This window comes from Anopheles moucheti, chromosome X (genome assembly GCF_943734755.1).
Source record: "Anopheles moucheti chromosome X, idAnoMoucSN_F20_07, whole genome shotgun sequence".
NCBI lineage: Eukaryota > Metazoa > Arthropoda > Insecta > Diptera > Culicidae > Anopheles > Anopheles moucheti.
The window spans coordinates 10387872-10401177 of NC_069142.1; the positions used below are offsets into that span (position 1 = coordinate 10387872).

At 46.6% G+C, this 13306-nt stretch overlaps 2 protein-coding genes across 2 annotated transcripts in view; both read right to left on the reverse strand.

Annotated features, from left to right (window-relative positions):
• Positions 1–107: 107 nt before the first annotated feature.
• Positions 108–1121, reverse strand: LOC128306608 (octopamine receptor Oamb-like). Its single transcript, XM_053044164.1, has one exon. The coding sequence runs from the start codon at positions 1119–1121 to the stop codon at positions 108–110; it is 1014 nt and encodes a 337-aa protein (XP_052900124.1).
• Positions 1122–7603: 6482 nt separating this feature from the next.
• The window catches only part of LOC128306361 (octopamine receptor Oamb-like), a 32451-nt gene continuing 26748 nt past the window's right edge, over positions 7604–13306 (reverse strand). Inside the window, exon 4 of the mRNA XM_053043842.1 lies at positions 7604–8628. Coding sequence (XP_052899802.1) covers positions 7604–8628 — 1025 coding nt within the window. The remainder of the gene's footprint in view (positions 8629–13306) is intronic.

Genomic DNA, 13306 nt, shown 5'->3' on the forward strand with positions numbered 1-13306 from the left:
CCTCCCCCGCCTCCACCACTTCCAGAGCCACCGCCGGTGGCCGCTAGCAGCAGCATCCCGCAGCCGGGGCTGGAGGTCGAACTGATGCTCGGCGCGTACGACGTTCGTCATCTGGAGTCGGACAGATCGCCCCCGACCGGGTCGCTATCGTCGCACAGCGACTGGGCGGCCGCGCTAGGCGAGATGCTCGGCGTCCGGCCACCGTGGGCCCGCATCTGCGACATGTCCGAGCCGCGGCGGCTACCGACCGCACCCGGAAACCGGCCGCCCGAGCAGAAGCAGCGGCAGATGATGCGCTTGAACGCGAACCGGAAGTCCTTGGAGAAGAGCGCATAGATCATCGGGTTGATCGCGGAGTTGCAGTAGCCGATCCAGAAGACGATCGAGAACAGCAGCTCGTTGATGCAGTCGTCACAGAACGGCCGCACCAGATACATGGTGAAGAACGGCAACCAGCACAGGACGAACAGCCCGACGATGATGGCGAGCGTTTTGGCCGCCTTCGTCTCCATCCGGAAGCGCTTCACCTGCGCCTTGATGTTGCGCTTGCCCATCCGTTTGCTGGCACGGGGCGATAGGAAGCTGCTGCCCCGTTCGCGGTGCTGCTGTTGCTGCTGCTGCTGCTGCTGCTGCTCGGACACGGTTAGGTACTGGGTCGAGCCGCCAAGCACGCTGCTCATCTGCTGCTCCTTGGACGGCCGGCGGAAGATCTGGGACGCATTGCTGTCCCGCCCGTTCGCTGACGAGTAGTGAACGGCGTACAGCAGCTTCGTGCCGCCAGCCGCCCCCGTCGTGGAACCCGCCGCACCACCCATCGATGAGGTTGAGGCCGCGCCCGTCTCGGCATGGCAGCTTTGGGCCACGTTCTCCGTCGACGGGTACGAGACGGAGATCTTAATCTTTTCGTGGTGGGCGGTTGGGTGGGACCCGGCTCCGTGGGTGGCCAGTTTGCCCCGGGTCGAATAGCGGGACAGTCGCTCCGGGGACGCGCTACCGATGCTGGTCGTGGTACTGTGCGTGCTGCCGTTGCTGTGCGGTGATTCGTGTAACGGTGCGCTTGTCGAACCGCGGCCCCGATGTATCCGCAGCGTGAGCCGATTGTCGTCGAAGCGATTGCCCATGCCTGTGAGAAATGTACGGGGCGGCCGTTACCGGGCCCCCGAAATACCGAGGACGGAACGGTGGAACGAGCAGGAAGGGGAAAAGAAAGGACACACGGGAATGTGTGACAGAGAGAGAGAGAGAGAGAGAGAGAGAGAGAGAGAGAGATTTGGGGAAGGGAGAGTGGGAGAGAACAGAGAGAAGAGAAGGGATGGAAAATAAATCGGAATAAACGTTTAGTATGAGTGTTGCTTTGAAAATAAAACAAACAAAACGCGGAAAGTAAAGCTTTGTTTTTTTGAAGATGGTTTGAGATGTTCCGTGCAGCCAAACAATTGTCTACCCTCCAGGCGCAACCCTACGGAAACGTGAGGAACCGCACCATGGTGCGTGCGTCTTGCCTACGCTGCAGGCGCTCGACACGTGCGCGACACACACTCTCGCTCCAACTCGAACCGACAGGCGGGCGAGCGAAGATTTAACGTGACTGCAAAATAATAAGGATAATGCTCGGTTGCTTCTCGCGAGCACCACCCCCACTCAAATACCCACACCCGGGACTGCAGTGCATGCAGTGCTGCATTCACCAAAGCTCGTCGCCGCTTGGCAACACGTGTTTGTGGAAGGTAAATGAAGATGAAAACTGCAACAAAAAAAAAAAGGAATAACAAATTCAAAGCAGAAAAGAATAGGAAAAAGGAAACCGGGAGTGTAGCAAAAAGTTCGCTTCGGTGTAGCTTTTTTCTGTTCTGGCGCGCGAACGTTTGATGCTGCCCGATGCTGTCAGTCGGTTGAATGCGCCTGTAATGTATGCAAAACGGTGCGCATGGTTGTGCTGGGTTGCTTTTTCTCCACGGGTAGAAGCGTTGCACGTGTGTCGAGCGTTTTTTTCCGTGAATTCGTGATTCTTTATAAACATTTGGGGCAGACCATATTTTACGTTAGAATGCTTGTGCTTTAAGGCGGCATCTGTCAAATAATACAGGTAGCAGGTGATATACACCAAAAAGATTTGGTTATAAATTAGATATTATGCATGTTTTCTTGAAATATTCAAACATGTTAAAGTCATGTGATTTTGTTTTCAATTTTGTTTACAATTTTAACATTGTCTGACCTGATTCAGACCTCCCAAAAAAAATACTTTGTTTTGATACTTTGACATTCAACGGCAGCTTGCATTAGGAAATCAATCTAATCCTCTATATTTATGCTAAATTGACTTGTTAATTAGAATGAAGAAAATTTCGCAACGATAAAGCCTCCAAACGTCATAATTCATACAGAAAAACCAGTGGAATGTATGATCTGCCCCATTTCCGGCACAACTGGGATTTGTTTCAACATAAAAAAAAAATGATAATACAGAACCAGTTTAGTTGCAAGGGTGTACAAGTAAGTTTCTAGTAAGGGGAAAAAAGTTGATAAATTGTTTTTATTCCTCATTAGATTCCTTATGAGAAACTTCTCTTAAACCAAAACAAATCCCTTCCTCTCAACGCAAGAACGAATCGACTTTGTGTGTCGCTTGACACAAGAAGTAACGTATTGTAATAAAAGACTAAAAAGTGAGACTAATCGAATATTACGATAGAAGTTAATACGTGATAGAAGTTAATACGCTTAATGCGTGACTCCTTCGTGATCCCAACATATTTAGACCTTAGCTTGCAATTAGTGTATATTTCGATTTGTTATCGATTAAACTTCCATACTAGACTTGTCGCTTTTTTATTATTTCCGAAAACAAATATTCCCTAATCCTTGAGTAAACGACATACCTCGGTAACGCTTTTCCCAAAGCAATATTTTTTGGCTGAAAACTTTTGGCACAAAAGCTAAACAACGTCGATAAGAATGAAACATGAGATCTGACATTCATACCCGAAAAGTACTCGTGGCGCCATCTGGTGTAAAACACCTGTTCGACCCAATAAAACAATTTAACCTCAAAAACTAATATTACTAAGCAAAATTGATTCCAGTCAAGGCTGGAACGGTCGGAAATTTCTTGAGCTAAGGAAGTTTTTAATGTACAAAACCAACACTCCTCAACGCGGCAAAACATACTCCTTCCGTTGTGTATCCAAACTCCATGGTGGATTGGTGGAAAATGTTTTACGATTTCGTTCTTTTAAAACAAAAGTACCCAGTGGGCACACTAAACTAGCGCCATACTGCTGTCGAACCGGGTGTTTCGGTCTAATTTATATCTCTGGCGTGCCGCAAAAAAAAAGCAAACAGAAAATCAAAACCCGCATTACATCGCTTACGGTACTGGGCGCTTAGTGCCGGTTGAGCTACCGAAATCCTACCTTGGAGTACCTCACTCATAATCATCTGGCGTTGCTGGGTAAGCGTTCTGCATCGAGCAGCCTTGTAGGTAATACGCTCGCTTCCTCGCACAAGAGGAAACTTACTGGCAGGAACTTTCAGTTCCGGTGTTCAAGGGCGAAGTTTTTCGCATTAAATTTTACACCACGCACCCACATTCCTTTGCGGGTGGAAGTATGGGCATATCAGTCTCAGTGCACCCGTACTACTAATACCGGCCGTCGTCTGCAAATCGTAAAATTCAATAATCCCAAACATGGTAAGGGGCCGTTTAAAATATGAAACGACCCGGTTGGAGGGATGACCATAATAATACGGCGTAACGTATAAATGCCACAAACCACATCGTTGGGACGCAGCTGTGGACACTGGACGAGAGTTGAAACGAAAATTCTTATACCAAATACTTATAGCAGCACAGCAACAAAAAATCCAACCATCATTCGATGCGACCATCATCAGTTGTGCGACGGCAGCATTTAATTTCCATTCTTCATCCGGCACAGGGGGTGTGGAAAATCCCATTAAATGCAGCCCTAATCGTTACGTGCCCGGAATCTTGGTTCCGCATCACACCGCACAACCCCCAAGACGAACGTGATTGACAAGCGGTTGACAGTACGGTTTCGCGCCCAAAAAAAAGAAAATGCCCGCCGAAAACAAACACACAATGACAGGAATGTCAATTAGCACCGGTTGCGAACGGTGCGCAATGGAATGGTGGCGCGTAACGGGGACATAACTTTCCCCGACCATCATCCTGTTTCGCCAGGAAACCCAGGAATGGCATGCAGCTTCTGTTTGTTTTGCTGATATTTTTGTTTCTGGGTGCTGCTGTGCTACGCCCTCTGCGTTGAATGTCTAAACTGTCACCGCAACAACCCGTACGCACACCGCACCGGGAAGGCAACACGCTCACACTGTCCAGGAGCTCTTTTGATTGTCTGCGAAAGCGATTAAGTGTGTACCAGGGGGTTGTATCGGGAGGATGGCTTTTTTTTAATTTTGTCGACACCATTACAACCGTGCGTCACTTCGTCTACTAGTTTGTTTGTCTGTTTGGTGTAAACATCGACACCATTCTATTATTCTTCCTTTTTTTTTGCTGTCTCTCTGTCTGCTGTCTCTTTTGGTTGACATGCTAAGCGTTCACGCTAGAGGGCGCCAGCATTTATAAATCTAGTGCCCGTTCTTTTTCTCGCCATTTTACTTTCTTCCTTTTTTTCTGATTCGGTATTCTCATGGTATTGCATGTTTACTCATTTCGCCACTAGATTATACCAACCGTTTGTGCCTTTGCCTTATGAAAAGATTATTTCTGCAAGGGAATTTGTTGTGGAATCTGGTTTTGCTTGTGTTGCTTATCTTTTTCTTCTCTTTCTCCTTTCGTTTTTCCCTCCTGTCCTATTTTTTCAACCTCCTTCAGCCTCTTTTTTTCTTTATTGGCGCTTATTGTTTGTATTCTATTGGGCGCTTTTACTAAATTGCGCACTTGCCAGAGCCCACTGATGGTGGAACAGACGGACAGGCACCTGTGTGGCAGCAGCAGGCAAGAAGACGGGAAAAAAGCTTTCTCTTCCTCCACCCAGCGAGCTGATGGCGACGTGCTTTGCGCAGACAGACACGCTGTGTCTGTCATCGCTTTTCCCCACACAGATCCAATCTCTGCGATGGCGTCAACGTGGCCTGCCCGGAAGTCGGAAGACACGGGTTCGATCCCCGGTTGTTTGTTGTTGTATTTTGTTTTGTTTTGCACTCAGGTTTTGCTAGCCATGAAGGCATAAGTAATGAGGAGTTTGTGGTTGTGATTTGTTTGGCTAGTGGCAGCACAGTAATAGTGGGGTGGGTGAGGGAGACATACGAGCGTAATCATGCCACCCACCATTTGCCGGGCGCCATTTTGTATGTGTGGCGTGATCCGTGGTGCGCCGCTGAATGTCCGCTTATCTGCCATCGACTTGACACTCATGAGTTGGTACGTGATTTCTCGATCTTTCTCGCCAGCACCAGCAAAGCTGGTAATCTGACAGCTTCTCCAATTAGACCAAAACCTGATCTGTAACTGTAACCAGTGGTTGTTTGTTTGTTGTGTTGCAATAATGGCGATTTATGCAATGTATTATAGTCGGTAACACTTGGCACACTTGGAGCTGTTTTGACTGCTGCCAGTCAAATAAATGCCAGATTAGACAAAAAAATGTATATGTGTATATATGCATGCATTACAGCTGCTTCAACATTTATCGCTAGTCTAAACAACATTGCCGGACCGTGTATTGTCCCTGCGACATCGATACAACAACAATGCGTAACAATTTCGTTTGTCGATGATACTTTCATGAGTATACCCATTAGAGCAAAATAACATCAGTACAAGGCGCTCGGAAACCTTGAACGAGTGTGATAGTACACAGCATTTCCTGATTTTGAATTTCTCTCGTTTTGACGTGTTGTTGACAACATTTACTCCTCGTAAGCTCAAACGTTAACAATTTTAAATAGGCTTGTCACAACATACGTTCAATGAAAAACTTCACAAACTTTTATAAAAGCAAAAAGAATAAAACTAAAAATTATTCTCCCTATAAATTAAATCAAAATACTAACTGTCAAACGTCAAACGTCAAACTGTCAAACAGTAAATGTCAAGCGTCCTAAAACCAAACTGTCAAACAGTGACTGTCAAGAAAAAGCACACATCGAAAAGCAAAATGAATGGTACACAAAAACGAAAACCGAAACCACCGGAAATGGATGCTGACAGCGCACAGGAGCAAGCAAGGTTACCGAAGCCGGATGGGCTTCGGGGCCACCCTGTTGACAAGCAGGATACATCTTTCGGCGCAAAATGGCAAATGGAGATTTGTTGTTGTTTTATTATTAATAATTATTATTTCTCTGCTTACTGGCTACGGACTTACGCTTATTAGTACGCTACGGTTATTACTAGTATCCATTATCATTGCTACAGTTATTATTATTTCTTTGTCAGGATTGTTTTGCTGCTGCTTCTGCGTACTGCCTCCATCCCATTGTCGTTCACCTTTGTGTGATAGATTCTGTTCATTTTTTTTTTCATTACGTTAACAGCCAAACTGGCGGATCGTGTGTAGGTAGCGTCTTGTTAGACGTCAGACGTTAGGTAAGACGTAAGACCCTTACCCGGGATACTGAGAGCGTTTGTGTTAACGCGCGCGCACACATACAAGCAAGAAGAATACTGTTTTTTTTCCACCGTCCAACCGTTACACCGAATACACCCTCCTTCCTCTTCCCTGCAACGGTCTGCTTAACGTCTACTCACAACGATCGGAGCTGAGGAATACTCCGTAATTGTCCGATCGGATCCAAAATGGCTCCGGCGAATGGAGCACGTGTTCCGTATGCGCCGTTCTGCGCTTACCGTGCTAATACCCTGTGTTGATGTAGTGGTTTTGCTTTGCTGATTGACATTTGCTGATTTTGCACTCACTAACGTAGTAACTACCAGTAGCCATGCTCTGCCATGACTGTTGCGTGTACGAGTTGACGAATTGTGTGCATACATGTGAATGTGTGTGGGTGTGTCTGTGTGTTACGTGTGGGAAGTTCTGCTGGCCGATAAGTAGCGGAGGTCTGGAAAATGAAAGATCCGAACCAGTAGGTCACTGTGATTTTTTGGTTCTTCCCCCTCTTACAGGAACGTTATGGAGGAAGCATCGTCGCGCCGGTCCTCTCGAGCCGACTCGCATGGACTGCTGCGCAATGGAACCGTCGGCGAGATGTCATGCAGTAGTATAATACTTTGTTCCGCACCATCACTGTGCTGTGACAGTTGCCGATCAGACGATGGACAGTGCTCAACAATGGCTACCGGTGCTCGTGTGCCGCTAGGCACTTTGCCCGAACCTTGCGGGCTCACTTCATCGTCCTTCTCCTCCTCGTGTCCGTCGTCATCTTCATCATCGTCGAAGCTGCTTTCTGCTGTTTGATCACCGCGTACCGGAGGCCGTAGTCGCGTCTCGTCCGCACTGTCAGGGCCCTCTAGCATGGTCGGAGTCGGTGACACACTGACACTGTTTGCCGCCGACGTTTGGACCTGTAGCAACAGGTGCTGCTGCTGTGGACCGTCGACACCAACTGCGGAGCCGGACCCTGGAGCTGCAGACTCCGACGGATGACTGGCGCGTCATCTGAACACGCCACCGGCCACCCCACTCTCCGCGATCTCGGTGCGAGGCGTCGACGCGATCGGTGTGAACGCCGACGGGCTGTAGGAGTGGTTCGTGGTGTTGTTGTGCGCCGAGTTCTTCTTCAGCAGCAAGTTCAACTTGAGTCGCTTCGAGCAGAGGCACCGCAGTATGATGCGCTTAAACGCCTGCCGGAAGTCTTTCGAGAACAGTGCGTAGATGAATGGATTGACGGCGGAGTTGCAATATCCGAGCCAGAACAGCACCGAAAACAGCATGCTGTTGATACACTCGGCGCAGAACGCGCGCGTCAGGTACATGGTGAAGAAGGGCAACCAGCAGAAGATGAATCCGCCCACGATGATGCCGAGCGTTTTGGCCGCCTTCGTCTCCATGCGGAAACGTTTCACCTGTACCTTCAGGTGCTTCTTGCCCAGTTTTTTGGACGAGTTGGGCGAAAGGTCCCGGGACACGCCGACCGGTGCCTCCTTGAACACGCTCTTGCGCCGACTGCTGCCTGTGTGATGCCGACCGGTTACCGACTGCTGGGAGGACTGTGAGGTGAGTGTTGCCGTCGCCGCTCCTGCACTCGTCGGCTGCCCATGGTAGCTGTGGTGATGGTGATGATGGTGATGATGATGGTGGTGATTGTGCAGGGATATCTGCAGGCCGGGCGCGGACACGTTCGTGGTGGTGGTGGGCCGTGGACAGGGCAACACGACGACGCTTCCGCTCGAGGCACGTGAGATCGAAATTTGAGGATTCGGAGAGGTGCCGCTGCTGCCACCGTCCGTACTGGTGCCACCGTTCTGCGTGTCCGCCTGTGATGGCGTTGGTAGTGGCGGTGGATGATGGTGTTGGAGCGTCGAGTGAGGTGGCGGTGTTGGTGGTGGCACCCGGCCCGAACCTTCCAGCGACATACGGACTGCGTTCTGGGCGCGTATCGTCGACTCCATCAGCGAGGCAACACCTTTGCCACGGTGCATCCGCAGCGTCAGACTATCGTCGAGATTGTTCTTGCCACCTACAATAACAGCAAAGGGAAGGAAGTGTACGGAAACCGGGGAAAGGGAATGGGTATGTGACGCGGTGTTCGAAGGGAAGCAAGGGATAGGGTAAGGGTTGATAGGAAGCGAGTAGATTTTCGGGGTTTTTTTTGTATACAAGGAATGGGAGATATGCCGACCATGTCGTTACAGACAGGTCAAGCGGACGACCCCGGAGGCCACCATTCACACAAGAACGCAAACACACATACACACACACACACACGCACGCACACATGTCCAATCCATAGCCACACATTACATCGTGCATTCACACATTGGCAGATGGGGGTAAAAAGAGAGAGAAACAGAGAGAGAAATTTATTGACTTGCAAGTTGCAGCTGGTGTATCGGGTCATAGTGGGTATCGGTGACTAATGTTATTATTTTTGGCAATTGTTTTTTTTACAATGGTTAATAGTGGCGGTGGTGATGGTAGTGGTGGTGGTTGCGGTATTTGGTAGAGGATCGTAGAGTTAGAATTACTTTCTGTTGTGTTGGTAGTGGTTGAGCGTGTTGACTGTTGTTAGATATGCAGCGTATATGTAGATGGTGTTAGTGATGTGGTGATAATAGCTGTAAGTGCACACGGCATCACACTGCTGTACCGTGTGTTAAGAGACCGCGATCGGCAAGTTGTGTAACTTGAGCTACGCCATGTTGTTTAGTGTGTTTTAATTTTTTGTTTTCAACTTAGTCAAGAGCCCTGGGCGAACTCTGGGCGAGCTTTAGTGTTTTTGTGTGTGTGTTTAAGTTGTAATCGACTGTTTTTTTTTATCTCGCTCTCTTTCATTATTTCTAGCTGGTGGGTGTGGGCACTTTTGTCATTGTTATTGCAACACATGTGTCAAGTGTCACTCGAGTTACTAAGTGTACTTCACTTGGCTAGATCTATTCAATTGCTCCTACTCTCCTGTCAAACGGGGACGTTTCAGTTCCCCGAACTGCGGCATTCATGCCTTTGACAGTCGAGTCCCCCTTAGTAGTGTAGTGCACATTGAAAACCTTGCATGTGTGTGCGTGTGCGTGTTGTAATGGGTGACGTATTGTGTGTGCCTGTGTCAGTGTCATGCTAGTTGAAGCCTGGTAGCACTACAGCGTGTTTCAGTAAGCCTCTACTAGCCTGCCAACTTGCCTAGGTCTGCCGGCGAAGTAAGCTCCCATTCCATCACGTCTCGCCAAAGCAGCGCCACTACCAGCCGATGGTCTGGTCGAACGTTTCGTGCAACAAAGCGAGAAGCGATTGGGTTTTTGGGGTCCATTCCCGTTGCTCTCATGCTTTCGTTCGGTCTGTAGAGATGTGTTGGTGTGTACGTGTATTTGTACGTGTGCGTGTGTGTGTTGGCGTGTATCGCATAGTGACGGCATTTGCTTCACATACGCACACCGCATCGAAGAGTGTGTAGAGGCGTACCGCGGGTTGCATAAGTTCCGGGCGCATTTGTGGATCACATTATTTGTGGATTAGCTCATTCCAGCCGGGTGGTGATTGTTGTTTGGTGTGAGATTGAGTGGAATTGTTCTGTTTCTGATGATTATCGCTATGAATATAGCGGGTTTTGTTTACATGTTTGAAGACGCTTTGCTCACTAGCGCTTGCCATTGTTTGATCACGATCTTGTTGTTTGACAACTGTAGTAGTAGTAGTAGTAGTAGTAGTAGTAGTAGAAGAAGCAGTGATGGTAGTAGTGACAGAAGTATTGAAGAAGAAACAGTAATAGAAGTGTTGTTGGTAGTAATGGTATTTGTTTGTAGCAAAATAGATGAAGCATGTTTCTATATGGTTAGTTTATTTGACATCTGTACCAGTGGGATGTTTGTTGACCAGTCAGATTGGATGAGTAGCTTGTACTGTTTTAATGGTTTGTGTGCTGTATGCAAATTTGTTGTTGTTGTTGTTTTTTGTTTTTAATTGTTCTTATTCATTCGGGAACACACAAACACTTGCCAATAAACATTCGAAACTCAGTATTGCTAAACGTAAGGTTGGATGTTTATATACATTCCTCATCCGTGAACGGCCTGATGAACACATGCACACAAACTCTGCTCGTAGGAGGGGGCGCACGGTGGGCGCATACGCAAACTCAGCTACAACGGTTTTTTTTGCACGCTTTCTAGATAAGTTGTCTTGCTGACAGGAATAATCATACAAATCATTACACACAACTGGTAATAAAAAAAAATCAACCAAAAACAAAAACAATTTCGTACGCACAACTCGGTCAAGTGGAAGTAATTGGAGCAAACAAAACAGAGAAAAAAAAACAAACAAACAAACAAGATGTATAAAAAACGGCAGTAGTTTTCGAACCCAAACCCTACACAAAATCAAACAAAACAAAACAAAAACGAAGAAAAGAACGGTACGGTAGAGAAAACAAACATTCGAAATCCGGACGATACTCACGCATCGTCCAATATGTAAATTTCTTGCACAAACACAGACATATGGAAACGGTTGCAGATATGTAACTTGTCGATCGCAATCATGTAGTAAACATACGATATAGATATAAATATGTATATATATATAAATATGTGAAACACAACTTTCCTTCATTCCAAATGCAAACGCAAACTCAGCAAACAGCATTCCGGTTTTGTTAAAGAGCTTTTTTGTTTTGGGTTGGTTTGGTGTTGTAATTTTTTTTCTTGGGCACGCAATAAACGTTTGGTTATCACTAAATAAATGTTCGGTAATAATACTCATGTTTGGAACATTACCATTTGGTGGAGTACAAGAGTGGGGAGTTGGGGTGAGGTATGAAAGAGAGCGAGAAAGAGAGAGATAGAGAGAGAGCAGGAGAGCACATAAAAGTAAAACAATAACTAACGGGGCAGGGCGACATATTAGCGAGCTAGGAAAAGGGGCGATTAAAAAAGGGCTTCACTGCTCAATGGTGTGTCGAAGCGGTCCGATTCCGTGTTCCGAAGCTCCGAACGAACCCAACATGAACAGGCGACCGTATGACACAGGAAGGGTAAGAAAAATAGTGTATAAGGAGAAGTTTACGATTTACGAACCAAAAAATTAAACATAGTAACGCTATCATAATTACAAGGACGAAAAACCAAATACATCCCCTACATCCCATCGAAAAAAAAAACACTGTGCGTACCCCCTGTAACAGCCACTACACGGAAACGATTTCACAAATGCTTCTAAAAACATACGGGGAGGAGCAAAATTTGTTGTACATTATGCTATAGAGTAAATGGAAGACTTAATATACGAACATTTCAGACGTTCACTGGAAATGGTAGGGGAGGCGTTATAGAGGAGAGGGAAGGGGGAATTAAAAGAAGGGTTGTGAGGGGATGGATAGTGGAATCAAAATTGGGATGGGTGTGAAGAATTTAACAAAAACAAAAACTGACTTGAACGCAAAACCAAACATTCCAATTGGCAGCGAAAAAAACTACTGTCGAAGTGTTTCAATAGAATTGCATAAAACAGAGCGGCTAAGATGGTAGATTGATAATAAGGAAAAATAAAACTTTGGATAAAATTGTTGCTTGTTGGAGCTCGTGTGTTAAGCGGATGGGTTGATGTGGACTAGAAACATTTACACCTAGCTACAGCCACACACACTCACATAGGGAATAGAAAGGAGTAGGGCGTCGTGGATATGAAAGGCGAGGGTTCCGAAATTGGAAAGGAGATGGCGCAACCAATGATGGATAAAAACCAACAGAACACAAGAGACCAAGAATCACTAAATTGAGCGTGTGGGATGTAAATCGATCGTTTTGCCGTGGATGATTGCATGAATAAGTAACATTACAGGTGAATACATTAAGACACCCCAAAGTGGATGTGGAAAAGGGTAAAACAGAGGTGTGGCAAGGGTAAAGCGGAGAGTTTAAATCAGAAATCAAACAATACAGTACACACACACACACATAACACACTGAGTGAGAACGCGAACGAGGTACAGGTGCTTCATGAAGGTATGCGAAGGGAAGGTGTGAATCGATTATGATGATGTACTGCAAGAGAAGAAAGGGTAGAAGGGTGAGTAACACCCCTTTATTACGGATTCCCCAAGCGACGGCAGAAAGTTCTAATCTGGGTGTGGAAAAGGCCAGTTAGATTTAAAGACAAATAAAATCTGGTTAATAACGAAGAAGAAATGGAGATAAATGGAGCGAGAGAGAGAGAGAGAGAGAGAGAGAGAGAGAGAAAGAGAGAGAGAGAAAGAAGATTACAACATAAACATTATCTAGTAGATGAGGATAACGTTTCGTTTACAACGACTCTATAAACACTCACCAACATGAAGCCTGAGTGTATGCAATCTTTGTTACAGGAAACGGCTATTGGGCCTAGCTTAGTCAGCGATCCATTAAGTAACCGAGCGAAACTTTTCTTCTTGTATTATACCCTTGCCGAGGTCTAGAAAGTGACTAACTTTTAAGCCACCACTGCTTTCAATGTCAACCATCGCTCAACGACCTTCAGAAGTGTTGAAATTTCAAGAATTGCTTATTACTTCTTTGCCGACGTGAAACTGCGCCTACTCTATAGGCAACCCGCAGCACTACCAGTACGGGGTGGAGTTAATACTAGCGCCACCTGTGAGGATAAGTACTAAGCTTGATTTGTCAGACGATCAGATGGCTAAACGTGTGGCCCCATGGTGGAGATATATA